Consider the following 27,349-nt stretch of genomic DNA (forward strand, 5'->3'; position numbering starts at 1 on the left):
AGTCAGGGGTGGATCCAAAGCTTCAAGGTGGGACTCTATTCCCTGGCCCCTGGATTGGGAGGAGCTAATTTTTCACCCTTCTTTGGGGCGGGTCCTCATCGTCCCAGCCCCTATTATCACAAAGGGGAGGAATTATTTTTTAGCCTCTCAGTCGGGTTGGCACTTTCCCCTCGGTCCCTGCTTCCCGATTGGCGGGAGGGTGTTTGCCCTCCCCGGAGTTGCACTTTCCCCCCCGGTCCCTGCTTGCCTGTATTTGGCGGGGGAGGGTGTTTCGGCACCGCCCCGGGCGCTGGCACTCCCCCCCCCGGTCCCTGCTTCCCGGATTGTGCGGGGAGGGTGTTTCGCCCGCCCCGGGGTGGCATTCCCCTCGGCCCTGCTTCCGATTGGCGGGGGAGGGTGTTTCGCCCCTCCCGGCGTTGCACGTTACCCTCCCGCTCGTATTGCGGAGTTTCCCCCCCGGCGGCACCCCTGTCCGGCTCGGTGGGCGGTGGTGGTTCCCCGCCGGCTGACTTCCCCGCCCCTGCTCCGTTGCGGGGTTCGTCCCCTCGGAGATTGGCACTTACCCCCGTGCCCGTTGGCGGTAGGTAGCCCCCCTGGTTCCACCCGTGGGTAGCGGCGGGCCGGAAGAGATGCGGCGGTCCGCGCGGCGGGCGTGGGGGGGTCGCGCCTCTCTCCCTCCTGTCGCCTGGGCTCGGGGGCCCGCGGCGGCCGGCGGGGCGGGGTCCGAGCCGAGGCGCTGGGACCGTGCTGCTGCAGCGGAGTCCGCGCCGGCGCGTAGGGGCGGGGCCGTCGCGACAGAGGCTCTCTCCGCGCGGAGGGCTGCTCCCCCCACCCCCCATCAGGCCGCCCCACCCCCAAAAGATCGGGGGTCGTCTTCTGGGCCCATAGAGGGGAGGCGATCCCTATGTATAGGGAGCAGCAGAGGGGACCGTCTGCCTGGGCCCTATAGAATGGGGTGGGGGCGCCAGCCCCTAACAGTGGAGAGGAGCGCGCCTACCCTGATCCCTAATAGAATGGGTGGGGGGCGCCCGCGCCCCTGAGATGGGGTCCCGGCCAGGGCGATCCCCTATATAATGGGTAGGAGAACTTAGCACCTATGGAATGGGGATGGCGGCCCTGGGCCCCTATACGATATGGGGCACCCTGCTCTGGGCCCTAGGTTGGATATAGGGATTGGGGTATTTGGGGGAACCAAGGAGGAGGCGCCCAGCTTGGGGCCCCCCCAGAGGGGGGGGGGGGGTGCCTGACCCCTATAGAGGGGCGGGGGCGGGGGCACCCTGCTCTGAACCTCTATGTTCTTCCATACTAGGGGCAGGGCTGGTGTCCCGGGCAGGACTTGGGCTGTCCCACCTGTTCCTTGTTTGCCTTGTTCTTCATACCAGATGAGCCCTTAGATGAGACATTAGGTCTGTTCTGTTCCTGGGGACCATCAGGAAGGGTGGGCGGCTTCCTCGCTTCACCTGCGGCTGCCGCTGAGGAAAGGGGATCAAAATATCCCACTGCTGCAATTTTGGGAGCCTGGGTGTAGACAGGAGCCCTGTGCCTGCCGCCGCTTGGTGTTCAAGCCTTGGTTGTTCTAGGGCTTCCAGCATTGGCAGGGGTGGGAAATATCCTTAGCGTGGGCTCAGTTTTGGGATCGGAGCGTGTGTACCATGAGATCTGACTTTTTAACGGTGTGCATGAGAATCAAGAGAGGTTCTTTCTCCAGCATGTGCAGTAGCTTTATAGATTAAAGGGGTGTTCAAACACCCTTAAGTTTTAAGCAGTCTGCTTTATAAGTCCCTCCCTCTTTGACTTGCTCCAGCTTTCAGTGGCTTGCGATGTCGTCATGCCACTGGTTGTCCAGCTGCTGTGAAGTCTCCCACTTCAGACAAGAGCTGATTATTATTTAACAATAACTGTACAATCTCCTGCCAAGATCTGCTACCCATTGTGCAAGGCCTAGCGCAGACTGCGAGAGAGCCTCTGTCCTGAAGAACATCCAATCTAAACAGACAAAAGGAGGGAGAAAGGGTGGATTTGGGTCCCTAAATTGCCATTGGGATCTGATGCCCAAAGAATGACTTCTGTAAAGTAAATCCAGCACAGAATTGCGGGCTGAACACAGATCCCCTGGATCCCAGTCCAGTGTCTCAATCCCATGGCCATCTGGATTCCTAGTATAAAATACACACAGGAAAATAATATTTCCTTCTTTCTATAACATAAAGAATCTTGGGGTTTCTCATTTCTTTTGTGTCACTATTAAGGCTGGGGAGCTGGGAAATCTGGGTTGTATTCGTGGCCCTGCCACTGACAAGTCACTCTCTTCCTCAGCTTCCCTATCTGGAAAATGGGGGAAAGGGTTGGAAAAAATACTTTCCTTCCACTGTTGGTTGTGATGCTTAATTCCTTGACACCTGTAAGTGGCTTTGAATTGCTTGGATGGAAAAGGGTAGGAAATAACAGTGTGTTAATATCCCCGTTCAAAATATTCCTTGCGTCTGTCCCTCTGGAGCAATCTGGCTGTAATGGCAAATTCTCGGGTTATTTCCTCTGGAGAGCCGCTGAACATACGTTACAAAGAGGGCGGTGGATTTGTGTTGACGGGCGAACATCAGTGCTGTTCTGAATAATTGAAAAACTGAATAGAATGTACCTCGGTCAATACGTACCTTGAAAACTTAATGTTCATCTGGGCATGAAGTCATTACTTGCTTGTTGTCCTATGAGCAATAAGTTCATTAATAAGATTTCTTGATTGGATCAGTGCACCGCTGAAAGTCCTCAAAGTCTGGTACAGTCTCTAGGTATCGAGGACAATGGGATGATCTTAGCACAGTGGGGACATCTTGTTATACGTGGCAGCGTCATCAGAACTTCAAAAATAAGGACCTAGCTGAGACCAAGTGTGTGCGGAGTTTAGGGCCGGGTGCCCGTATCTTATTCCCGGCCCTGGATGGGAGTGTGGTTTGGAGGTGGGTAGTCCGGACTCCTGGGGATCTATCCCTAGATGGGAGTAGGGCCTACTTGGAGTAGTGGGGCTGGGAGGTGAAGCATGTGGGTTCTAGGCCTCTGGCAGGATGGGGCTGGGATCTTGCTGTTAGAGAAAGGCGGCTGGGAATTGGGACACCCGGTTTCTATTCACAGAGTAGGATGGGGTGGGGTGCAGTGGGAGTCCTGGGTCCTCTGCCTAGTTCTGGGCCAGAGTGAGGTCATAGTCATTTGAGCAGAGGAACAGGGAGTCAGGACTCCTGGGTTCTCATTGTGGCTCCTCCGCTGTGTCTGGGTGTAACACGTCTCCTTGCTGCCTTGTCTGTGGATTTGGGTGCACCTGCTTTTGGGGGGAAGGTTGAGACTCAATTTTAGTTCATAAAGTCCTTGGAGATCCTCCGCTGAGAGTGGCCGGGTGTGCTCAGGCTTGACTGGTTTTCCCCAGCCTGCTTTGCCTTGTCGGAACCACGTTTATGCTGTTAAAAATTGTGTGAGCTTGTCAGCCCATGTGATCATCTTCCTACTTGAGACCTTCCACCAGCCCTGCCCGGGCCGGACCACCTGTGGGAGTGAGCCAGGAATTTGCCCTGAGTGGATCACTTGATCTCCAGCCAATAGCACATTTTGGTGGCTAAGCTTGTTGCTTTCACTAATCACCCCTGGTCCCTGTGGGATGTCTCCCAAGGGACATTCTACCATCTCCCACTCAGCCTCAAACAGTCCAATCCCATTTATTTTTATTCATTAGCAGCAGGCTGGATTTGAACTCGTGACCTCAGTCCTTTGAGCCCTCTGATCTCCTCCCTGCCCCACTGCTCAGAAGCTGCTGGTACTCTTTCCTTTTATTAGAGGTGCCAGCCAAGCCCCTCTGTAGTGCTACGTGCTGTACAAATCCCTAGTAAGAGAGTTTATCCAAATCGACATGATGGAGTGGGAAGGGAAATGGAAGTGCAAGAGCTGGGAATGGGACACAGGTCCCCTTAGTACCAAACCAGTGCTCTAACCCCTGGATCATGCTGTCTAACACAGCCCTTTCTTGTTGGGTCTTCTGAGGACAAGCCAGGAGGATAAAACTCTGCTGTTTCTTAACACTTCTGCCCTTCTCCAGCAGCAGCCGTGCAAAACTTTTTCCACACCAGGCTATATGCAAAGCAGTTTGCCCCGAGTGGCTCAGTTATGATAATTCACTAGTGCATATTTCCGGAGTCCTTGCATTGGTTTGTTTAGGGGATCAAAAAACCCCTCCCTGTGTGTTTTCTTACCTTGTGATCGAAACAAATCTTCCCCACCCCTGCCTTTTCAGAACAGCACCAAGGACCTGTTTGTGTTCTCCAAGACGATGTTCAACGGCTCCTCAATCTCTCTCCAGGGTGAGTAGCTTCAGATGTGTTGAAACGTTGGGCTCCTTATGCTATACGAGGATGGGCTTTTCAGAGTCCAAACAGCGTTTGGGGTATGTTTGGCCGTTTTCAAAACATTTTCCCAATGTTTTGCACAAAGCTTCGTCTCAGTTGATACAGTTCCATGAAAAAAATTGGTATTTTCCAACGGGAAACTGTTTCAAAGAAGATCTTCCAACAAACTGATAAGTACGTGCCTCAGTCTTTGCATGATCGGCCCTTAATTAGGAACCTAAATATGGAGTTTAAGGGGCCTAGTTTTAGGCACCCAGATTTGAAAACTTTGATCACAGCTTTCCTGAGAGGGAAATGCTAAATCTGGAGAAATAGAGCTCGCTAATAAATTGAAAGGATTGTCTTTGTGGCTGAGGATGTGAGGGAGATTCACAAACCTGAGCCATTCTTTTTAGGTGACAGATCTGAGGAACTGTCCCAGATTGAGGCATCATTAGAGGTGGTTTTGGAACAAACTGATAAATTAAACAGCCCTAAGTCACCAGGACCAAGTGGTATTCACCCAAGTTCTGAAGGAACTCAAATGTGAAATTACAAAACTAACTGTCATCAGTAACCTATTGTTTAAATCAGCCAGATGACTGGAGGATAGCTAATGTGACACCAATTTTAACCAAAGGCTCCTAAAGGTATCCCAGCAATTACCAGCCTGTACAGCCTGACTTCATCAACCGGCACAACTGATTGAAACTATAAGAAACGACCCACTATGTCAGACCTAGATGAACGTAAATTGTTGAGACACCAAGAGTCGTTTTAGTAAAGGGAAATCATCCCTCATCAATCTACTAGAATTCTTTGAGGGGGTCAACGAGCATGTGGACCAAGGGGGATCCAGGGGATATAGTGTACTTAGATTTTCAGAAAGCCTTTAACAAGGTCCCTTACCAAAGGCTCTTATCCTGTGGCAGCTTACTCTGCGTAAGAGGGAAGGTTCTCTCATGGGTTGGTAACTGGTTAAAAGATAGGAAACAAAGGGTAGGAATAAATGGTCAGTTTTCAAAACGGAGAGAGGTAAATAGTGGTGTCCCCCAAGGGTCTGTTCTGGGACAGTCCTTGTCAACATATTCATAAATGATCTGGAAAAAGGGGTAAACAGTGAGGCGGCAAAATTTGCAGACGATAAAAAATTACTGAAGTTAGTTAAGTCCCAGGCAGAGTGCAAAGAGCTACAAAAGGATCTCTCACAACTGGTTGGGCAACCAAATGTCAGATGAAATTCAGTGTTGATAAATGCAAAGTAATGGACTTTGGAAAACATCATCCCAGCTATACACAGCTAATTTAGACCCCATCATTTTATGTTACCACTTAAGAAGGAGACCTTGGAGTCATTGTGGAGAGTTCTCTGAAAACATCCACTCAATGTGCAGCGGCAGTCAAAAAAGCGAACAGAATGCTGGGAATAATCAAGAAAGGGCTAGATACTAGGACAGAAAATATCATATTGCCTCTATATAAATCCGGGGTTTGCCCACATCTTGAATACTGCATGCAGATGTGAGCGCCTTATCTCAAAAGAGAGAGGTTGGAAAAAGTTCAGAAGAAGGCAGCAAAAATGATTAAGGGTATAGAACGGCTGCTGTATGAGGAGAGATTAATAAGACCGGGACTTTTCAGCTTGGAAAGATACAGCTAAGGGGAGATATGATTGAGATCTATAAAACATCTCTGGTGTAGAGAAAGTAAATAAGGAAGTGTGGTTTACTGCTTCTCATAACACAAGAACTAGGGGTCACCAAATGAAATTAATAGGCAGCAGATTTAAAACAAACAAAATGAAGTATTTCTTCACACGATACACAGTCAGTCTGTGGAATTCTTTGCCAGAAGATGTTGTGAAGGCCAAGACCATAACAGGGTTCAAAAAAGAACTAGATAAGTTCATGGAGAAAAGGTCCATCAATGGCTACTAGCCAGGATGGGCAAGGAAGGTGTCCCTAGCCTCTGCCAGAAGCTGGGAATGGGTGACAAGGGATGGATCACTTGATGATTCCCTCTTCTGATCATTCCCTCTGGGGCACCTGGCACTGACCACTGTCACAGACAGGATACTGGATAGATGGACCTTTTGGTCTGACCCAGTAGGGCCGTTCTTATGTTCTCTGTAACCCACTGAGCTGGGGCATCTAAACATACCATGTTATTTTGAAAAGCCCTTTGGATCATATCAAAACACTACTTTTTTATTTGTCATTTAAGCAGCTACTGTGCTAGACACAGCCCTCCAGAGAGAGAGAGAGAGAGAGAGTTTACATTTCAAACAAACCCAGAGGTTTGTAATGGTCACACATTGACAGTTGCATAATATATATGTATCATCTTGTTCTAAGGACCCAGTGAAAATGTTTCAAAGCATCACAAAATGTCCTTTTTTTCTTTTTTTTTAAAGCAATTTTGATTGCAAAAGAATGAGACATAGCCCTGTATTAGCAGGGTACCTAAGCTTTGAGCATGGAATCCGTTCTGCTGAAGCTAATGAGACCCTCTTGCTGCGTTGCTGAGCTCAGGGGTTCAAAAAATGCAAGTTGAGTCCACCAGCATTACGAGATTGGCTGGCAAAGCACAAGAGTTCAAAAAATAATGAATGAAAACACACCTCGCGTTTTGATTCCAGTATTAGACTCTCGGGAGGCATGGGGGGGGTCATCCCATTTTCCAGTTTGTCTTGATTCTCACCTATCACGTGAATCCAGTAGCTGGGGCTTTAAGCCCCAGATATCAGCAGTACCTGCTTATGTACTTTCAAGTTAGGCATGTGCTCAGGTACTTTGCTGATGTGGGACTGTGACAGCAACATGTTGGGGGTTGAAGTTCTCGGGCAGCCAAATGCAACTTGGTTTTGCTTAGTGCCTGTATGTTGGAGAAGAAGCGAGAGAAACCCAAAGGAAAACTGCCCGGTCCTGGGTTGGCCGTTCAAACTGAGCAAGGTCCCTGGGCCTGCATAGTCCCAAAGATTCAGCCTCTGCTGATGGGACCCAAGCAAATCATTCTGTCTCCAAAAAAGCCACTGTGTGGCTAGAGCTCTGGACTGAGCCTTGGGAGAGCTGGTTTCTGTTCCTGGCTCAGCTGCTGGCCTGCTGGGTGAACAGGTCAAGTCCCGCCCCTGCCTCAGGTTCGCCATCTGTAAAATGTGGGTAATGATACTGCCTCATCCATCTAATCCTGTCTAGTCTCCCTCTCCCACCCCCATCAGACCCCAGCAGGCTCTGGCAGTGGGAGAAGGGGTCTGCATTCTGTCTCCATACTTCTGCCAGAGATGATATCGTCCCAGCTTTTCTTGCTGAGGATGCAAATGGCCTGCCTTGCCCCTTGCCAGTCGTGACTCCGGCTCTGTTGCTGGGATCTCGGGTGCCTGTTGGCTGGGCGCTGATGGTGCCTCTGCTTTGCAGTGCTGCCGAAGGAGTGCTCCCCGGGGGTGACCCTGAACGTGACCTGGTACCTGCGGAGCTCCCATTGTCACAACGAAGTCTATATGAACGTAAGCACCTCTGTGTCCTTGCAGCCTGGGCTCTGATTGCGGGGAAGTGCTGGGAGGTGTGGAGTGAAGAGGCGGCCTGGGAAAGGCAGAGGAAGAGGGGACAGCTGGATGGAGGAGGTATTCAGAGCAGGCTGGTTGGGGTTAGAGCTCTGAGCACAGAGGCCTTTGACACACACACTCCCAGAGGGAGCATGGTCCAGTGGTTAGAGCAGGGGGCTGGGAGCCAGGACTCCTTGGTTCTGTTCCTGACTTTGGGAGTCCAGTGTGTTAGTGCGTGAGACTGGAGGCATGGGGTGGGGTCAGGATTCCTGGCTTCTGTTTCCAGCTGTACCAGTGACTCCCTATAAGCCCAGGCAAATTCTTTTCCCTCTCCGTGCCTCAGTTTCTCCCTCTGTGAAACAAGAATGATGCTGACCTTGCAGGGGATGGTGGGAGCTGGGGTTGTGAGGCATCATTTAATTGTGCGTACATCGCTTTGGGACCATTACGAGACGAAGGAGGGTATGATTGAGGTCTATAAAATCATGACTGGTGTGGAGAAGGTAAATAAGGAAGTGTTCTTTCCTCCTTCTCATGACACAAGAACTAGGGGTCAGTCAATGAAATGAATAGGCAGCAGGTTTAAATAAATAGGAAGTATTTCTTCACACAATGCACAGTCAACCTGTGGAACTCCTCGCCATAACAAGGTTCAAAAAAGACTATAACAAGGTTCAGAAAAGAACTAGATAAGTTGCCGGAGGATAGATCCATCAATGGCTATTAGCCAGGGATGGACTGGGATGATATCCCCAGCCTCTGTTTGCCAGAAGCTGGGACTGGGTGACGGGGGATGGATCATTTGATTCCCTGTTCTGGTCATTCCCTCGGTGGCACCTGGCACTGGCCACTGTGAGAAGACAGATTACTGGGCTAGATGGACCCTTGGTCCGACCCAATATGGCTCTTCTTATATTAATCTGGTTTAACTAATCTGGATTAATTCACAGTAATTTTCCCTAGTGTCCACATGTAGACTAAGCTTTGAGGTACCTGAAGGTAAGAGGTTAATCTTTCCTCTGCCTCATCTGCTGGGAGCGTGATCCCTCCCTGCTGGGCTCTCATTGATCCACAACATCATGGCTATCCCTGGGGTGGGGGTGGGGGAGTCAGGGAGGAGTCTGCCCCCCATCTAAGGTGTTGGCTGGAGCCTTCCAAGCAGGTGATGGGCTATTGGGAGCAACCATGTGATCGGTGTTCCCTGGGCAGGCAGATCTTTGGGCCTCGGTCCTAGTCTCTTCCCACCCCTGCAGGAGAAGAGAGCAGAGACTTACCTGACAAATTACAAGACCGAGCTGGAGCCGAAGAGCTCTGGCCAATACATCCTACACTCGTATAAACCCTTCAACTGTAGCCACGCGGTCCCCCTCGAGGTGAGTTCCCTCTGGGGCCGAGGGCTGGAAACCCCAAAAAGAGAGTGGAGCTCAGAACAGAGCTCTTGGGAACAAGGGTGGGTCTGATGACTGGGGGAGGGAGTGGCAGGCGAGGGGGTCTTGGCGTCTTTGCGGGTGTCCTGGTGGGGGGAGGATGCAAGGGTGGGCTGATTGGGGGTGGGTGGTTTCTAATTCTGCTGCTTGAAACAGAAAGGAGCTGTGGTAGCTGGAGGCTCTTGGACCATTGGAAGGGGGCTGGTGTCCCCGTTGTCTGTGGGGTTCCCTGGGGCGCCGCCCTGCTTTGCGCCAGCTGCTCTAGGTGACTCTTTTCTCCCTCCTCTCATAGCTGAATGTAGAGAGTTTTGAGCTGCCTACCCAGCTGGATCGCCTCACGAACTTGCAGGTGGGTAACCCCAAGTGTCGGGCTCCCCCCTTTTCTCCCACAGCCCTGGCTTCAGGCTCATCATCGAGGCTAGCTGGCTGAGAGAGGGGTGCTCCTGCTGAGTCCCCGTGGGGCTTGGGCAGGGGGGAGAGCACAGGCTCTCTCTGGGCTTTCTGCATTGTGTTGCCTGGCCCTCTGATGTGGGGGACGTCCCCTCCTTTCCTGGCCCTGGAGTAAGAGCTCTGATCACCCCCCCGCCCCCCTTTCGTGGCTCAACCCTTTGCTCTGATCTAGGGGTTTGCTGAGCTCCCCTGGCTCTGGGGTTGAGTAGTAGGTTATGCCCTGAGTGTGACTGTCCATCTGTAATTGGTTCTGTCCTGCTGCTGTGCTCCTGACAGGTCTTACAAGCTAAACAGGATCGGCCCTGGTTAAGGCTTGGATGGAAACCCAGGGTGCTTTGGGAACCGGGGTTTGATTCCTTATTGGGTGGTGACTCCAGAGCAGCGCTAGGGAGCAGGATGGGTGACTTGATGGAAGGCAGTTTCCCCACAATCAGTGCTGGCGATAAGGGGTGCGGTGATAAGAGGTACAGTGCTATGGGTGGGGGGCTCGATAGAGAGCCCTCTCCCCTCTGAATCTGTGCTGACCCCAGCACAGCACCGTGTCCCTAGAGGGACAATCTTTCAGGTGAGGGGAGGGATAGTTCAATGGTTTGAGCATTGGCCTGCTAAACCCAGGGTTGTGAGTTCAATCCTTGAGGGGGCCACTTAGAGGGATCTGGGGCAAAAATCTGTCTGGGGATTGGTCCTGCTTTGAGCAAGGGGTTGGATTAGATGGCCTCCTAAGGTCCGGTCCCTTCTAACCCTGATATTCTGTGATAAGAGGACTTGACTGATTGTAGATCCAATAGCGTTTTCCCTAAGCATCAGTGTGCTAGCCCTGGTACCCCAGCTGTATTCTACCCCTGGCAGTTCCTTCTGCCTCCCTGTCCTTCCCCCTTGCAATTTCAACTGGGCAGCGATTCTTCCTCACTCGCCATCCTAAATGTGTGAGCTGATATTTATTTCTCGTTTGCAACAGAATAATATTTTGTGACTCTTATTACAAGCGGGATGTCATGCAGAGAGAGAGAGAAATTTCTTTGCTTGCTACCTATAACTGAATAATAACTGCGCCATCCATTCTGTCCGTATTTTTTAGTGGCAAGAAGCTGCTTTGAAACAAGTCCTGTACAGTGGCTAGAAGGGTGGTTCTGATTTTACTCTCTTAACGTGTCCAGCCAAGTAAAATAGTCAGCTGGGATTTGAACCTAGGACCAATCAGAAAATGTCCATCAAAAGAGTTTGCTGTTGGAAAATGCCATTTTGATTAAATTGGAATTTTTGGAAAAATCTTACAGATTTTTGACGTTTCCTCTCAGGAGGAAAAAATTGGGATATTGATATTTTTCTAAAATTTTCTGTTTCAGAATGAAAGATCAAAACTTCTAGGTTTAGAAATGTCCTTTATTTTATGTATAAAAGGGTTTTTATCAAAATGTTTTGAGTTTATTGAAACAAAACATTTTGATTTACCCAGAACATTTTATTTCCAGAATTTTGTTGGCAAAAAATTAGAAAATTTGGCTTTTTGCCCCAATTTGGGATGAATTATTTTCTGATGTGTTTATTTTTCACAGGACGGGCCATCTGTTTTCCAACCAGCACACTTCATGCATTTTCTTGCTTCTTTATGAGGGGTAAAAGGGCTTGGAGCATGTCTTCAATTTAAATAATAATAGTGTGTGTCTACCCTAAAAATAGCCGTTATGCCTTAACTACGCTGGATGTCTCCTTGGAAGTCCCGGAGAGCTGGTCTGGGAGCTCTCCTAGCAATGAATGGTGTATTTCGCAAAGACTCTCTCTCCCCGTTGTTCGATCTGTTTGAGTTTAAATGTGAAACCTCACTTGAAACAGTCCGAATAAACCTGCTTTCTTTCTCAGCTGAGTGTCCTAACCCTGCTGATCTCCAGTTGTCCTTAGTCTCCCAAGAGAAAAAATTGAGTTAGAGAAGACCTGGATTGCTAATATAGAAGAAATGTCTGCAGCAGAATAAAAGCACTTTTGGTGGCCTTTATCCATCAGAAAGATGCCCTGAAAAGAGCATAACTGTCCCCCCACCCCCACCACCATGTTTTCACCCATAGAATCTTCTAAAAGACGTACATTCTTGCCTCTCAATTTCTGCACTCTGCAGCTGGCGACCAGGGTCCAGCGGCGCGGGACCGCGGATGTGCAGCCCAAGGATGCCGCCAAGGATGCCGCAGGGAATCCTAAGTCGTCTGCTGTCAAGTTGGCCGGTCCGCCTGACAAAAATCCAGAAGCAGCAGGGAAGCCGAGTGAGACCCAGGGAGAGAAACTGGACCCGGGAGAGGCTGGCGGAGCCAAGAAGTTAAAAGCAGGGAGGCAGGGCAAATCAGAGGTGGGTAACCGTGACAGCTGGCAGGTCCCATGGAGTGCTTGTCGTCATGGGTAGGGTGGCTTTCAAGGAGCTGCTTGTGTCTGTAGGACTGGATGGATCCAGGCTCAGGTAGCCCTCGGGTAGATCTTCTGTCCCCACCGTGCAGCCTGGCAAATAATGCCCTGGCTAGGCTTCCTCAGTACACTCTACTGTCCCCTACTGGGTAGAATCAGCACTGCTCGAGTATGTCATTGGCTGATCCAAAGTTGTATTTACCATCCCAGGTTTGTCCACCCACCCCTCGGGTTTTGCCTCCAACACAGAATCAACAGAGGGTAGTCTGTAGTTTAGGTTTTCTCCCCAGGTTGCAACTAGGGCTCCTCCCTCCGTACTGCTCAGCCCACACTCTAGGTCCTCTTCCCCCCTCTTGCTGTTGCTGGGTGAGTTAACAAGTGCCCCATCCCAGGGAGTGAGAACCCCTGATTGTGTCTGCTGCTCTGCCAGCGTGGGGGTTGAGGGAGGGTGAAAGGTGTGCCTCCCATGGGTTACTTGGGCTTGTCTGTTTGCAGCTGTATGCCGTAGCTGAGACCTGGGAGGATGGGCCCTACGTGTTCATCCTGAAGATTGAGGGGCAGAGCAAGGACCCAAAAGCTGCCTCGAACTGGGAGCTCACAAGTAAGCACAGCCTGAGCCAGGTGGCTGCAGCCTCCCCACTCCGCTCCCACAGCCCGGGTTCGAATCACTGGGGAAGCAGGGGTCTTAGTGCCCCTTGAACAGGACAGCTGTGTGGGGAAAGGGGTGATTCTCCCTGAGGGAGCTGTCCCGGGGAACAGGCTAGGGAGTTGCCACAAGGGAAGTGGGTGGGTGGGTGTGTGCGGGGGGGATATGGTGGGGGAGAGGGGACTTTCCTCAGGGGAGTGGTGGGGCAGGGTGGTTGTCGCAGGCGAACAGAGTGTGGGCTGGAGACAGGTAGTTGCTGCAGGGCAAGTAGGGGTGTGTGTGGGTAGGATGGGGGAGTGTCGGGGGGGGAGTGAGGGTGGGGGTAGAGAGTCCAGGGGAAGAGGGCATGGAGGAAGGGTGAGGGGGATGGATGTCTTGGGGTGGTCGGGGTGTGTGGGTGTGGGGGGTGAGCTGTCCCAGCTGGAGAGGGTGTAGCAGGTGGGGTGGCTGTCCCAGTGAAGTGGGTGGGAGGCAGCTGTCCCATGGGGTTGGGAGGGGGGCTGCTGCCAGAGGAGCAATTGGGGGGTGGGCAGCTGTCTCAGCATGAGGGCGGGGGAGTTTGGGGCAGGGTGAGATTGCGGGGTTTGGTGGGAGGTTGTCCCAGGGAGAGCGAGGTGGGGTGGGGTAGCAGCTCTCCCAGGGGATGGAGGGGGCTGTCCCAGGGGAGTGATGTGGGGGAGGGACTGCTGTCCTAGGGTGAGTTGGGGGGGTTCAGTGGGAGGCTGTCCCAGGGAGAGCGGGGGTGGGGGAGCTGAGCAAGGAGAGGGGTTGGGGAGAACGGGACGGATCCCTGCAGAAGGAAGGGGGCAGAGAATGGGGGAGCAGCTGGTGGAGGGAGCGGGGCCCGGAAGGGGAGTGGGGGGGCGAACGCGGTTGGAGAACAGCTGTTGCGGCGAGTGGGCCTCTGCCCTCTGCCTGCTTCTCGGCGCCCAGCTCCGTTGTCTCCCTCCCCAGTTGACGTCCGGATGAAGCACCCTCACTACCAGTACATCTCCGCCTCCGAGTGGCCGCTCATGGCGGTGAGTGAGCAGGAGCGGCTCCTGGCCCGGGGTCAAGGCTCAGGGGAGGGACCCGACCCCCAGGGCTGGCACGGTTTGGGGAGCACAGCCTGGGGGTCTCCATGGCGGTACTAACACCCCCTGCCCCTGAATGCCGGGGGTTTGAAGTGGCGATCAGCAGCTGCTTTGGCTGGGCTCCCTGCAGGAGCCTTCCTGGGCTGCTGCCGGCTCTCGCTGCTGGCTGTTTTGTGGCCTCCTGGCAAGTGTGTTTGCCAGCCCCTCTCCCCAGCGGTGCTGTGCATTGTGGGTAACCACCCAGCTCTGCCTGACCCCGCTGCATTCCACTGAGCCCATTCTCCTTTAGCACCGTAAGCTGGCGTGCTGGCTGGTCTTGCAAGCTAAGCAGGGTTTGGTCAGGTTAGTCCCAGGAAGGGAGACCGCTGGGGCGTATCCCACTGTTGCAGGAAGGGACATAGGGGGTAGCATCTTTGGGCCAGTTCTGAGCCCAGCATGGTGTTGGGTGGTGCTGTGGAGTGGGGCAGGGTGCTCAGAAGGGAGCGCTCTCCCATCAGTGCTGCCTCATGGTGCTGGACGGGGTTTTGTGCCGCAAAATGGGGGACTCAGTAGGGGGCACTCTCAGGACTGACCCCCATACCCGATTGTGGCACTAGGGGGAGCTGACCTGCAGGGGCTGGGAGGCCCAGTGGGGCGTGCTTTCCTTTTGCAGTCCTCACTTCCCCCGCTGCCCCAGCGTGATGCTAGGGGGTGCTGTGCTGTAAGTGGCCGTTGCAATAGGGGACGCTCTCCCCTCACAGCCATTGCAGGCCCCAGTGCAGCACTAGGGGGCGCCAGCCCCTCTGATCAGGGCTGATCTCAAGGCTGCAGGGCAGCGTTTGGTGGGGGGGGGGAGCCAGGAGCCCCCCAGACCTCCTCCAGCCCTGGGCTGGAACTCTGCGATCAGGCCCGTCAGCTGTGCCGCTCTCCCGCCCCGCAGTTCTACATGGCCATGTGCATCGTATACGTGTTCTACGGGGTGCTGTGGCTGGGGCTGCTGGCCTGCTACTGGCGGGACATCCTGCGCATCCAGTTTTGGATCGGGGGGGTCATCCTGCTGGGCATGCTGGAGAAGGCCGTCTTCTATGCCGAGTTCCAGAGCATCCAGAGCCAGGGGGTGTCTGGTAAGTGCATGGGCCCCCGGTGCAGCTCCCGCCCAGCAGGGTTCACCCCCGCTGGGACTTGGGTGGAAGATCTGGGGGTGACTCAGTAGGGGGCGCCCTTCTCTCTCAGCACTGACCCCAGCGAGGCATATGGGGGCGCTGTGCTGCAGGGGTTGGGGTGGGAGCTCCGTAGAGGGCACTTTGCCCTTGCAGTCAGTTGTAACTAGGGTGATCAGATGTCCTGATTTTATAAAGACAGTCCTGATATTTGGGGTTTTTTCTTATATAGGTTCCTATTACACACACACACACCCCCCCCCCGTCTCGATTTTTCACACTTGCAGTCTGGTCACCCTTGTTGTAACAATGCTTTTAGGGGAGTAAAGTGGGGGGTGTCAATAGGGGGTGCTCTCCCCTCTCTGCATCGACCCCAAACCTTTTTGCTGCTCTCAGGCCCAGCGCCCCCCTCCCCAGGTTGCGTAGAGACCGACAGGAGAACACTGCCGCTGCATAATCATTACACTGCGCTTGATGTGGGGCTGCTTTGTTCTGCTGGGCATCAAATGCTGGGAAAATCTGCTCCCCTTTCACTGAGGGTGCTCCCCCTTTGCCACTGTCCTCCGTCCCCTCCTTGTCTCCTCTCTGCGTTTCCTTGCGGCTCCCAGTTCACACTTTGGAAGTGTCGTCATCTGGCCTTAGCGCTGCTCCTCCAGCGAGCGAGTCACGGTCGCTTTTCCCCTCCAACGCTGTCACCAGACGCCCCGGGATCAGTTGCGCTCGGTTCCCATTTGGAAGCTTCCTTGAGGGTCGTGTCGGCCACAGACATTCAGCCTGTGCGCTGGATCCAGGCTGGACCCCAGCCCTACCCCTGTTCCTCGCACAGGACGAGCCCAGATTGTCTCAGGTCCGTTTCCATCTCTGCATCTTCTGTCCGGCTCCCACTACGGGGTGGCATGGGACCGATGTAACGGGCCTGAAATGGCTCCTGGCTCTGGTTTCTGATCCTGTTATGGGTGATTTCCTTTCTTCCCAGTTCTCAGCAGCTAAGTTGGCAGGCAGGCTGGAGGGGTTGGGAGGTGGCTGTGCCTGGCAGGGCTGGTCAAGGGGCATCTGTGCATGGCAGGGAGAGGTGGGGTGATGGTTTGTGCCTTAATCTTCCCGTTCTCCACCCCGTGGTGAAGTTGCTTTTCTCTCCCGTTCCAGTCCAAGGGGCCGTGATCTTTGCTGAAGTGCTGTGCGCCGTGAAGCGTATGCTGGCCCGCGTGCTGGTCATTATTGCCAGCCTGGGTTACGGCATTGTCAAGTGAGTACCTGGGGCTGGGGCGGGGGGGCCCCAGGAAGAGTGAGTGAGACAATGCCAGTGGAAGAGACTTAAGAGTGATGCGTGGCAGATTAGCCCATGAGCCCTGGTGGATGATCCCTACATAATGCTGCTTCTAGGAACAAGCAGTTAAATTCCTTTCTGACCCCTGCCAATGACCAGTTTACGCCCTGAAGCCTGAGAGCTCACCTTCCCCTCCATGCAGGAAGGGTAGCGCGTGTAACGTATGGGTTGTGGGGAGCAGCTCCGTGCCTTGCCATGGGGGGCTGCGGTCAGCACAGACTCCGACTGAGGGGCAGGGACCCTGGTTGGAGGTGGGTCAGTCCATGTGTATGGAGGATGGGATGACCATTCCAGGCGTTTGGGGGCGGGGGGGTTTGAAGCTGGAGGAGGGCAGCTTATCTCATGGAAGAGGCCCCTCCTTTCTCCCCTGGCCTGCCCACCCGTGGGTAACCCTGACCCTGCTGTCTGTGCTTCTCTGCAGGCCGCGGCTGGGTGCCCTGCTGAACCGGGTGGTGGGCGTGGGGCTGATGTACCTGCTCTTCTCCATCATTGAGGGTGTCCTGCGGGTGAAATCGGTAAGTGGGGACCTTGCAGGGGCACCACTAGCCATGGGCAGCCTGGAGTCACGGCCCCAGTGACAGCGATGGGGGTGCTTCATTGAGCCACCGGCTGCCCCGCGGTGGGTGGGAGAGGGGGGCTCTGAACGGGGCTATGGTGGCAGTTGTTTCTGGGGCCGGCGGGAGCAGGAGGGATGCAGCAGAGTGGCAGAGAGCATCCTCAGGGCACTGCCCTGCTGGGGACAGCTGTCTACTGGGCAGGGCTCTCTCTCCTGGCAGCGCCATGCGCAGGAGAGGAACCTTCTTGGGGTCCAGCTCCCAGAGGGATTCGCCCCCGGCCCTGGGGGTGTCGAGCGGGGAGGTGTGTGGGTAGGAGCTGGCTGGTGGAACTGCAGCTGGGGAGGGGAGGGGCAGGGCACCATTGTACCCCGCAGGGAGGGGTGGATGCTAGGGGCGGGGTAAACTACAGAGAGGGTGGGGCTTAGTTGGGGGGTAGCCTGGGCCCATGCAGATGGGTTGGCTGGCCCTGCTCCATGATCCCTCAGCGTCTGGCTCATCCCTCCCCCTGCCCAGGACCAGGGTAGCCCGGTCACCCTAGTGTGCAACATCTTGCTGGCCTTTGTCGATTCCTGCATCGTCTTGTGGATATCCTTTACCCTACACCCCTGGGGCCGCCCCACAGCAGGCTCCCTTGGGGAGGCAGCCAGGGGACAGTCCCGACACTCGTGGTCCCAGGTGCCTGGAGTAGGCCTGGCCTTGCCAGGGACCGCCTGTGGGGGTCACCCTGGGGCTCCCTGTGAGAAGCAGGGTGGGGCCAGGTGGGGATTGCCCCATAGTGGGTGGGGCTTGCCTTGGGGGCAGGGCCTAGCAGGGAGAGGTTTGCCCTGGGGCTCTCTGTGGGAGGGGCTATCTGGGGGGATTGTCCTAGGGGGTGGGGCTAGTGTTTTGGTTGACCTTTGTAGGTGGGGGACTCCTGTCCTCTAACCGGCTGTTCCATAGTGGGGTGGTTGGCCAGGGGGGGCATCCCTCCTTGATCCCAAACTAACTGCGCCCTGCTGACCCTATCAGAAAAAAGCTTCCCCCCCCCCCCCCCGGCTGTACAAACGCGGGTTGACTGTAGCATCCGTGCTGTCCCCCTGCAACCCCTCCTTGCCTCCTTCCCTCCCCCCCTCCTCACCTCTCTGCTTCTCTTCTTCCTTCTTCAGTGCTCAGGAGACCTGGTGTGCTGGCTGCATCCCTTTGCTATGCTTGGAATCTCCTCTGCGGTGGGATATCCTGGGCCGCCTGTGGATCCTGCCGAGCTCGGCCACACGCTCCCCTCCCCTCCCTCCCCTCACGCTCGCGTAGCCGCTTAAGATCTCCTTTCTGTTCGGTGTCCCCACACCACTCGGGTCGCGTCCGACCTGCTCCGTCCAGTGGGAGGTTGCAGACTGATTGGGCGTGGGGCCGGGTGTCAAGCCTCGCTGGGCTCATTCCATTCTGGAGGGAGGGGAGGTGGGGTCTAGTGGCTAAGCAGTGGGAGTGGTGGCTGCTGGGGGTGTCAGGACTTCAGAGTTCGTTCCCATTCCAGAAGGGGAAGGGGGGTCTAGTGGTTAGAGTGTCAGGTGAGGGCAGGATGTCAAGGCTCCTGGGGCTCTATTCCCAAGCTCTGGAGGAGTGTGAGGGTCCAGTGGTTAAAGGCAGAGGACATAGGGTCAAGCTCCGGGTTTGTATCCCATCTCTGGGTGTGAACTGTCTATGGTGGTTGGTAGCAGGAGGGGCTATCAAGGCAGGACTCCTGGGTTTCTATCCCCTGTGCAGGGTGGGAAGTGTCAGAACTCTGTCGTTATCCTAGGTTGCCTGTGTAGATTGGGGGCAGCCAGCCTGTTTGTGCCTCAGTTTTCCTGTCTCTAAAAATGGAGGTCATGACCCTCACCCCCCCCAAACCCCAGCGCTTCTTGGGGATGAAGGGGCTGCAGGAGGCAGAGGATGCTTATTAACCCACTTTCCTGGCGCTTGGTGAGTAGGGCAGTGGGGGACGTGTGTTGTATGCCACCACTGTCTGAGACAGATGATTCTCTCCTGACCCCTACAGCCCATTCGTGCAAGTATGTCCCAGAATGCTTTGCAGTAGTCCCTGGATTTGTGGGCATGCCTGGGGGAGGAGGCCAGGTGCAGACACCATAGAAGTGGGTGGGGAGGGATCGTGTGGGCTGTAGCGAGTTGTGAAGAGGTGCAGCCGCCTCCACCCATATGCTCCTGCATGCCCGTGGTTCCTTAACCGGGGCTGCACATCCTCATCAGCCTGGTACAGACCATGAGCTCTTGAAGCTGACGCGCGCAAACACAGTGAAGCTGTCCTGTACGCCACTTCACCAACACCCTCATTTTGCCGTGATTGGTGAGCCGGGGGCGCTGGGGGGACGTGCAATGAGAGCTGGGCCTGCCTTCCCCCCCCGCTCCTCGTCGCGAACCCCGCGGGGCACCCCCCCCCCCCCCCCCCCCCCCCCCCCCCCCCCCCCCCCCCGGCTCTGAGGCCACCAGGATCCTTCCCTGGGTCGTCTGTGCCGGGAGGGATGTATTGGCCTTGTGCCTCCCCAGGAGTGGGGTGTGGACTCTGCTGTAATCCAAGGTTCAGATAGCTGATAGCCAAGTGCCTCATTGGGGGGGCTTGTGGCTGACCCTGGGGTGCCCAACGGGGAGTTGGGATGCCAGGAGGGGCTTCTGCCCCCCATTGCTGGTGGGGACTGTGGGGGTGCCCCTGGAGGCTCTGCCCCCCCATCCCGTGGGGAGTTGAATGCCCCACTCTCAGTAGCGATGGTAAACTGAATGAGGGGTTGAAGGGGACTGCCCTGGCAGCCGTCCGCCCATGGTAACAGCCTGTCTCCTGCCCGCATACCGTCATCCTTCATCATTGGACCACCAAGACCTTCCGGCTCACAAGTTCCAGTCGGGTGAGTAGGCAGAGCGCTGCCGGCGGCTCTGATCCAGGGCGCACCTGGCATGGCTTGTGTGGGTGCAGGGCAGTCCGGCCGCCACAGTAACCTGGGTGATCAAGAGGGCCTAGCCTGGGGGGGAGGTCAGGTCCCTGGGAAGGAACTGCACCTATGGGCTGGCTGTGGAGGCCGCATGGGGTCTGCAGATCCACGCTGCAGCGCTCTAACCACATAGCCATGGTGGCTGGCGGCTGCCGAGCTCTGCAGGCGCTGACAAGTTGGGATGCCGAGTCCACATCGGGCTGGATGAACTGGGACTCTCCTGGGTTCTGATTCCCTGCTCTGCCACTGATTTACATGGGTGCCCCTTGGGCAAGCTCCCGTTGCTCCAGAACTCTCTGACCTCCACTGCCTCCTGGCTCACTCACCCTTTCTTCTGCTCCGTTGGTCCCTTCCAGGACTGGCGGGAGTCTGTGATTCGATGACGCCTTCTGGAGGTTCCTCTTCTTCATCATCCTGCTGGTGATTATGTTCCTGTGGAGGCCCTCGGCCAACAACCAAAGGTGCTGGAACCCCGCCCCTCTTTTCTTCCCCCTCCCAGGGCTGTGCTCTGCCAAGCGCTCAGGACTGAGGCATAGCGGGATTACAAGCCAGGTGTCACCTGTAATGTCAGTGCAGATCCACTCAGGCGGAGGGGGGCAGTGAAAGCATCTAGACTAGGGTTGGCTGAGATCTGCGCATCAAGCTCCTTTTCAGGGATGAGCCTTCCTTGGTCGGATCCACCCTCATGTAGAAAAGGAAATGGTACCGACCCAGCAGCAGGGAAGGAGCTGTTTGGGGTGCTTTGTTGCCGAGGAGGGCAGCTGGGGTGGGAGGATCAAGTTGTTTAGGGGAAGGGTTTTCATGATGGGAGCTGGGGGGGAAATGGGGGAGTTGGGGGGGAGGGGGGGGGGGAAAGGAGGGGGTCTGGGTTCCCATTGAGCCACTGCTGACCCATACCTCCAGCCTGGCACTAGAGGGGCATTATTCGTTCCACTCACGCACACATATACTGTCCCATATGGACTATTGTAACCTCCTGCGTAACCCCACGCCAAGCCGTTCCTATGCACAGCCCGTCCAGTCTGCGATGAGCTAAGATGGAGCCACATCTCCACCTAGTCACTGGGCTGCATCCTTCCTGCTCCGCTCCCCAGGGGTATTAAACCCCAGGTCGATGCCCTTAACAAAATATTCCTGCCACTGGCACATGGTCTTTCTGAAAGATTTCCCGAGTTCAAAACAGGAGTTTATCTTTAAGAAAGTCCTGAGGCTGCATTGCACACCGTTTCCTGTATAGGATTCAGTTTGATTGCGTAAATGCTCAAGTAAAACTTTGATTTTCACTGCAGATTTATGCTAACTGGGAAGAAAAATGCTTCCATTGAGAACTGAAATATTACATGCGGGCAGAGACAAAGACGCATATAGCTGCTTCAGAACGTATTAACGTCTGATTTCAAAAGCTAGTTACTCATGGCCTTTACATATGATCATTGACCGTTTGTGTTTTAACAGTTAACAAAAAGGTCACTCTTATTCTTAGCATCTGTTGTTAAATAACTATCTGCCCGGCTCCCCATAGATTTTCCACAAAAAACACGTGAAATTTTAAATTAAAAAAAATGCTTCAACCCCGAATTTTGCAACACCTGTGAAAACTGCAATAACAGTGGAACCTCCATAAGTTACTAGAACATCTGGGGAACGAGAGTTGTCCTAACTTGAAATGTCGTATAACTGTGAAACCAAACATTCTGGTTGTTCTGTTCAGATAGTTACAATTGAATATTGACTTCAGCTTGAAACTTTTACTACGTCAGAGGAAGGAAATGCATGCTTTCTTTTGTTTTGGCAGTAGTTTGTTTCACACAGCACCGGTGTTGTGTGCAACTTGGCATGCTGGCGGATTTGTATATTTACGGTTCTGAATGACGGCATGTGTGGTTTACCGGTTCAGTTTGTAACTCTGGTGTTCACAAGTCTGAGGTTTCTAACTGTAGCTAATAATGGGGGGTGGGGGAGATGCTTAAACGTACATCGATACCCTCCCAAAATTATTTAAAAAAGAATCACATTCTGCCAAGGCTGGTTCTCCAGGAGAGATGATTCACCGTGGGTTCTCCTGCTATGGGAATCTATGCATTTGTGAACCATTGTGCCTATCTCGGCAGATACGCGTTTTGTGCCACTGGTGGATGAAAGGGAGCGAGGAAGAGGATGAGGACAGAGGAACATATTGTGAATCGAGGCCTTTGGTAAGTCTGATCTAACAGGGTTCTCCTTCCACCCCCCGACCCTGGACTCTGGTGTCTGTTGTCTGTAGGGCAGGGTTAGGACAGAAACTGGGTTGAACGTCAAGTTGACGCCGCTTTGCTCTTCCAGTTCATTCCTGCTGTCCTTCAGTGCAACTGGCGTGTGGCCGGCTTGTACTCATACACCAATAAATACCAGTTTTGCTGAACACCAACATGGGGTGTGACAGGCAAGGGTGAACAAAGCCCTTCCTGACCATGCTCCCTGAAGCATGAGCTTGCATTTCCCTTCACTTACGCAGGGCTCTAATTATAACCCACGCGGGATGATTCCAGCCACAGGCGTTGGACCTTCTGCACTGGCTACTGCGTAGCTTCTGCACTTGTGTGTGTGTATGTGCATAGGGAATATTATAGGGACAAAGATTAATTTTTTGCCCTGCTACACAAAGCTAAGGATGTCGGACAGTAATCCAGCTATGTAAGCATGAGGTACGCAGTGCTATATAAGGGTCAGAGGAGTGGTGACAGGACTGGGCGTCAGGACTCCTGGGTTCTCTTCCTGGAGCTGGCTGGGGAGTGGGGTCTAGTGTTTGGAACAGGGGAGGCTGGCTCTGCCACTGATCTCCTGTGTGACCGTGGTAAAGTCACATCCCCTGCTGTGAGGCAGCGATAACACTGGGGAGGGGTTGTGAGGCTAAGTGGTGTGTCAAGATTCCTGCAGCGGTGGGGTTGGGTCAGCCCCATTCGATGGGCAGTGGTGGCTTCCAACCAAATCCTCTGTTGCCAGCCAGGTAGGGGAGGGATCAAACAGAGCAGCAGCTCTGGCTCTGAAATGACTCTGCCGGCCCACTAGACCATGAATGAAATGCGAGAACTCTGGGCAACTGCAGGGGGAGGTGGATAGGAGTCTGCTCCAAGTTGCTCCCTCATTGACCCACTGGTTTGGGGCTGGGGGGTGTCTGTTTTGCAGAAGGGATGAAGATGAGGGGTGCAAAAAATGAAGCCAACGGGATCCTGAAAGGCAGCAGAGTGGTAAGGAATGGGGTTGGGGGCAGGGGGTGCTGATCTGCCTCATGGCTCCCCAGAGGGGCGTCAGGCTCTGAATCTTGTGCCGCCTCTGGCCCCAGATCAGAGCCCTTTCGGCCCCTCACAGCCCAGCCGAAGTTGCTCATGGCTGCAGACGGATGAGTCAGCGTGAACAGCCTCTGCCAGCGCGCAATGGGGCAGGGTTTGCAGCTGTAGCGCCGCAGGCTGTGTTCCTCTTGGAGCTGCGAAGCTAAGCAGGGTCAGACCCGCTTACTGTGTGGGTGGGAGACTCAAGACACTGCAGGGATTGTCCTTGGTGACTCTCGGTGGCCAGGGCTGAGCTCTCCCCTTTGAGTCAATGCTAACCCCAATGCACCTGTCTGGCACTAGGGGGTGCTGTGCTGTGGGGGGCTGCCACTCACCACCCAGTGGCTCTAGGGGGTGCTGTCCCCTCCCATTCAGTGGATTCTTCGTGGGATTGCAAACTTCAGGCTGTTGCGCCCAATCTGGGGGATGTTCCCCCGGACTCCAGCACTCACTAGCTGTTCCCCCACCCCTCCTTCTTTGCAGGATGAAGATTTGAAATGGGTGGAGGAAAACATCCCTTCGTCTATGGCTGACGTGTAGGTTTGAGTGCAATTCCTGAGGTCTGGCTCTTCCGTCCGATCTTCCCGCACGAGCCTCAGGAGCTTCCCCGTGGGGGGATGCTGTGAGGAGGACGGTCTGTTCGTACGCAGGGCCATTGCTAGCCATGCTCTTACAGCCGCGCCGGACTGTTAGCTGTCACGGTGATCACGTTTGGAGCTGGACCCTGGGTGGGAGACCACCAAGGGAAATGCCCAGTGCTGGAGAAAAGGTATCAGCAGGGGCTGCTCACCTCTGAGGCTGTACTGACCCCTGTCCGGCACAAGGGGGTGCTGTGCTGCAGGGGGCGAGGTGGTGGCTCAGTAGGGGGAACTCTCCCTTGGGAGTCGGTGCTGACCCCATTGCCCCAGCATGGCGCTAGGGGGCGCTGTGGAGCAGGGTGGGTGGCTCAGTAGGGGGCGCTTGCCCCTTGGCGTCTGTAATGACCCAGTACGGCACCAGGGGGCGCTGTGGAGCAGGAGGTGCAAATACCTGGATAAGAAATGACCCCCCCTCCCCCCCCAAACCCTCTCCAGCAATATCCCCTGGTCCGGGCTGTGGGATTTGAGATATTTGGCTCCAGCGTCCTGGCTGAATTTCCTCTCGGACAATGTCCAGATTCTCCTCCCCCTCCCCAAGGGGTAAGATCCCTTTCATGCCCTGGGCTTGACCTTTATTAAACAGCAGTGGGCAGACCCGTCGGTCCCTCTGAGGCCCTGCGTCGCTCCGTGCGTTAATCCCGTGGACTAACCTTTCCTGCCTCTCTTCCCCTTTGCAGGGTGCTACCCCCTCTGCTGGACTCCGATGAGGTAACCCTGCTTTTCCTAGTCAGAGCCCCAGAGAGTCTCCTCCCTGAACCCGCCTGTTAGCTTGCCCGCTCCAAAGAGCACCTATGTATACAGAGGGCAAGGCAGTGAGTCCCCTCCCCTCGGAGCCAGTGTAGTGCTAGGGGGCGCTGTGCTGTAGGGAGCGGGGTGAGGGGCTCAGTAGGGGGCGCTCTCCCCTCGCAGGGCAGCACTAGGGGGCGCTGTGCTGTAGGGAGCAGGGTAGGGGGCGCTCTCCCCTCGCAGTGCAGCATTAGGGGTGCTGTGCTGCAGGGAGCAGGGAAGGGGGTGCTTTCCCCTCGCAGTGCAGCACTAGGGGGCGCTGTGCTGTAGGGAGCAAGGTAGGGGGTGCTTTCCCCTCGCAGTGCAGCACTAGGGGGCGCTGTGCTGTAGGGAGCAAGGTAGGGGGCACTCTTCCCTTGTAGTGCAGCACTAGGGGGCGCTGTTCTCTTGTGTCTCTCACCTGTTAGGAAACAGAGGCACTGACCGCTCATGATCACCCAAGATCCCATCTCTGGGTTCTCTGGGTGACTCCGTTCTGCCTCTATGACCCCTTCCTGTTTTAGTCGGGCGCAAGATTTTCCTTTGCTCCCTGCCCTCTGCCGTTGTGTAGCTCGGTCCCCGTTCATCAGCTGCCGCGCCCCACCCCAGAGGTGGCCGACACGCAGCGATCTCTTTAGTGTCAGCGTTTAGCTTGGAAGCAGCAAGGAGTCGTCCTAGGCATGAGGGTGACTCTTCTCCCCGTGGGACCTAACAAGGGCCCTTTCCTCTCTCTGGCTCCAGGAAATAGTGACCACGAAATTTGAAATGTCCAAGATGGAGTGAGAGAGGAATCCACACAGTCGCGCTGCAGGATATGCCCAGCTTCCCTCTGTGGCCTGTCGGGGAAGGAGAGTTGCTGGTGGTTTTTCTTTTAATATATATATTTGTATATGGTTAAAAGATTATTTTATTACCTTTAAGTTTCTAATTCTCGGGCTTTAACGGACTGGGGAGCTCTCCCCTGCTAGTGGCCCAAGGAGAGCGCCCCCGTCTGGGGAGGAAGACCAGAATGCACCTCGACCAGGATCAGTTTCTTTCTCAGACTGGATTAGGAAGGAAACTGTTTTCGGCCGCTCTGGACCTCTGTCCCGCTGGGGAGCGGCGTTGGCTGGACACGTGCAAGTGGTTTTCTAACGGGTCGGAGGGAGTGGCGGCATGGGCGGAGTGGGGAGTGACAGGCAGACATGTATTGGGTGCACTTGTTACGGGGTTCTTGTGGGGGTGCCTGTGTTTCAGGGTGGGTCTACAAGGCCGGGGTGTCTGCCTAGAGAGCTGATCTAAGTGGGATGCGGTGCTTTTATGTGGGAAGGCAGGCTGGGAGCTTTGTGTGGGGCTGGGTGTGTAAGGGAAGGTGGAGAGGCATGCTGGGTGCAGATGGCAGGGATGGGGCAGGAATAGGGTAGGGAGAACGTCTGGATCTTCTGGGGCTGCAAGCGGAGTTTGCCCCGTATCCTGCTGATCCTGGGACAGTCTCTGTCCTCTCCTCCAGCGTTGCACCTGCACAGGCAGACCTGGCATCGGTTGGAGCACCAGAACCCCTCACATTCTGCTGCCAAGACCGGGACACTTCCTCTTTCAGCCAGAGAGCCTGAGAGAACCCATGCCATGTGCATCCACATCGGGCGCTGGGGAGCGGACCACGCCACCTGCGATGCATGCTGGGATCCGGCTGGCGGTAACTCTGAACGTGGGATTCTTGGTGGCTGCACCGTGGCTGGATCGGCGGGCATCCCAGCTGCTGCCATGGGCAGTGTCTGGCACAGCGTTGTCCTCCTGAGCCTCTTTGACTCCAGCGGGGGCCACTCAGGTTTTCTCTGCCATTGGCACCGCCAAGGCGGATGGGTGCCGGCTTGCCCGTCACCGGAGCCACTGCCCTCTTCTCAGACTCGCCCCGGCCGGCACAGCAATCGCGCCAAGAGACCTATCGAAGATCCGTTGATGCCCTTGCGGCCAAGAGGGAGAGATGCTTGGTCGTGCCGGGGCCCCAGTTCTGAAATGACAAGAGTCACTACTCGGAGCCCATTGCCAGGGGAACACGTGCCTGGTGCTTGCTTCAGGCTGCGGCGCGCTGTGAACTGGGAGGAGGATGAAGAGCTAAGAGACCAGGACCGGCCCCCATGCGCTGTCTGCAGTGCCCACCCGTCTCCGGCATCACTGGGCACCTGCGCTCTCGCCGCGCTAAGCAGCTGTTTGGTGACTGTCGTGCTGGAAAGCCAAGCAAGCCGGAACAATCGATTGCCTGCTTGCTTCGCCCTCCACCGGCAGGAGCCAGGGCTGTCTGACCCCCTCCACCCCCCAAATCTCCCTCTCCCTTTCCTCATCCTGAGCAACAGGATATTAACTATACTACACAGCCAGTTGGAGCCCAACCAGACCTGCCCCGTCCCTGTGCCCCTAGGGGTCCACCTGCAGAACTGAGGGCAGCCCGTGAGTGGCAGCCACCAGGGGCTGCCCTCGGCACCGTTGAGCAGCCCCTCTCCAGGTACGACTCCTGAATCCTCCTGCAGTGCTGCCCCAGTCTGGCTCCCCACCAAATGGCTGGAATCAGGTCCCTCCCCAGGCTATTGGATGGGGTGACTTCCTCTGTGAGCCTTTAGAAATTGACACTGAGACCTGGCGCACTCTCCTATAACCACCCACACACTCCATAGCCTGGCATGTCCTTGCCCTATAGCAACCACCATCTCCTTGCCTATAGCCCCAGAACTCTTCCCATCAAATCAATAGCCTCTGCATCCCACATGCCAGCCTGTGCCCCCGGAC

General features: G+C 55.1%; 1 protein-coding gene across 1 annotated transcript; it reads left to right on the plus strand.

The window, feature by feature from the left end:
- The first annotated feature begins 1,928 nt into the window (after positions 1-1,928).
- LOC116822430 (transmembrane protein 87A-like) lies at positions 1,929-25,499 on the plus strand. The gene is made up of 20 exons (XM_075071240.1): positions 1,929-2,073; positions 4,277-4,343; positions 7,781-7,869; positions 9,162-9,281; positions 9,628-9,684; positions 11,899-12,123; positions 12,672-12,777; positions 13,777-13,841; positions 14,815-14,998; positions 16,181-16,280; positions 16,783-16,876; positions 17,432-17,503; positions 19,131-19,163; positions 20,251-20,336; positions 21,987-21,990; positions 22,064-22,070; positions 23,041-23,102; positions 23,667-23,719; positions 24,499-24,529; positions 25,328-25,499. Exons 2-20 carry the CDS (start codon positions 4,313-4,315, stop codon positions 25,367-25,369), a joined length of 1,461 nt encoding a protein of 486 aa, XP_074927341.1. The 5' UTR covers positions 1,929-2,073; positions 4,277-4,312; the 3' UTR covers positions 25,370-25,499.
- The last annotated feature ends 1,850 nt before the right edge of the window (positions 25,500-27,349 follow it).

The sequence above is a fragment of the Chelonoidis abingdonii genome, chromosome 11, assembly GCF_003597395.2.
Source record: "Chelonoidis abingdonii isolate Lonesome George chromosome 11, CheloAbing_2.0, whole genome shotgun sequence".
Taxonomy (NCBI): Eukaryota; Metazoa; Chordata; order Testudines; family Testudinidae; genus Chelonoidis; species Chelonoidis abingdonii.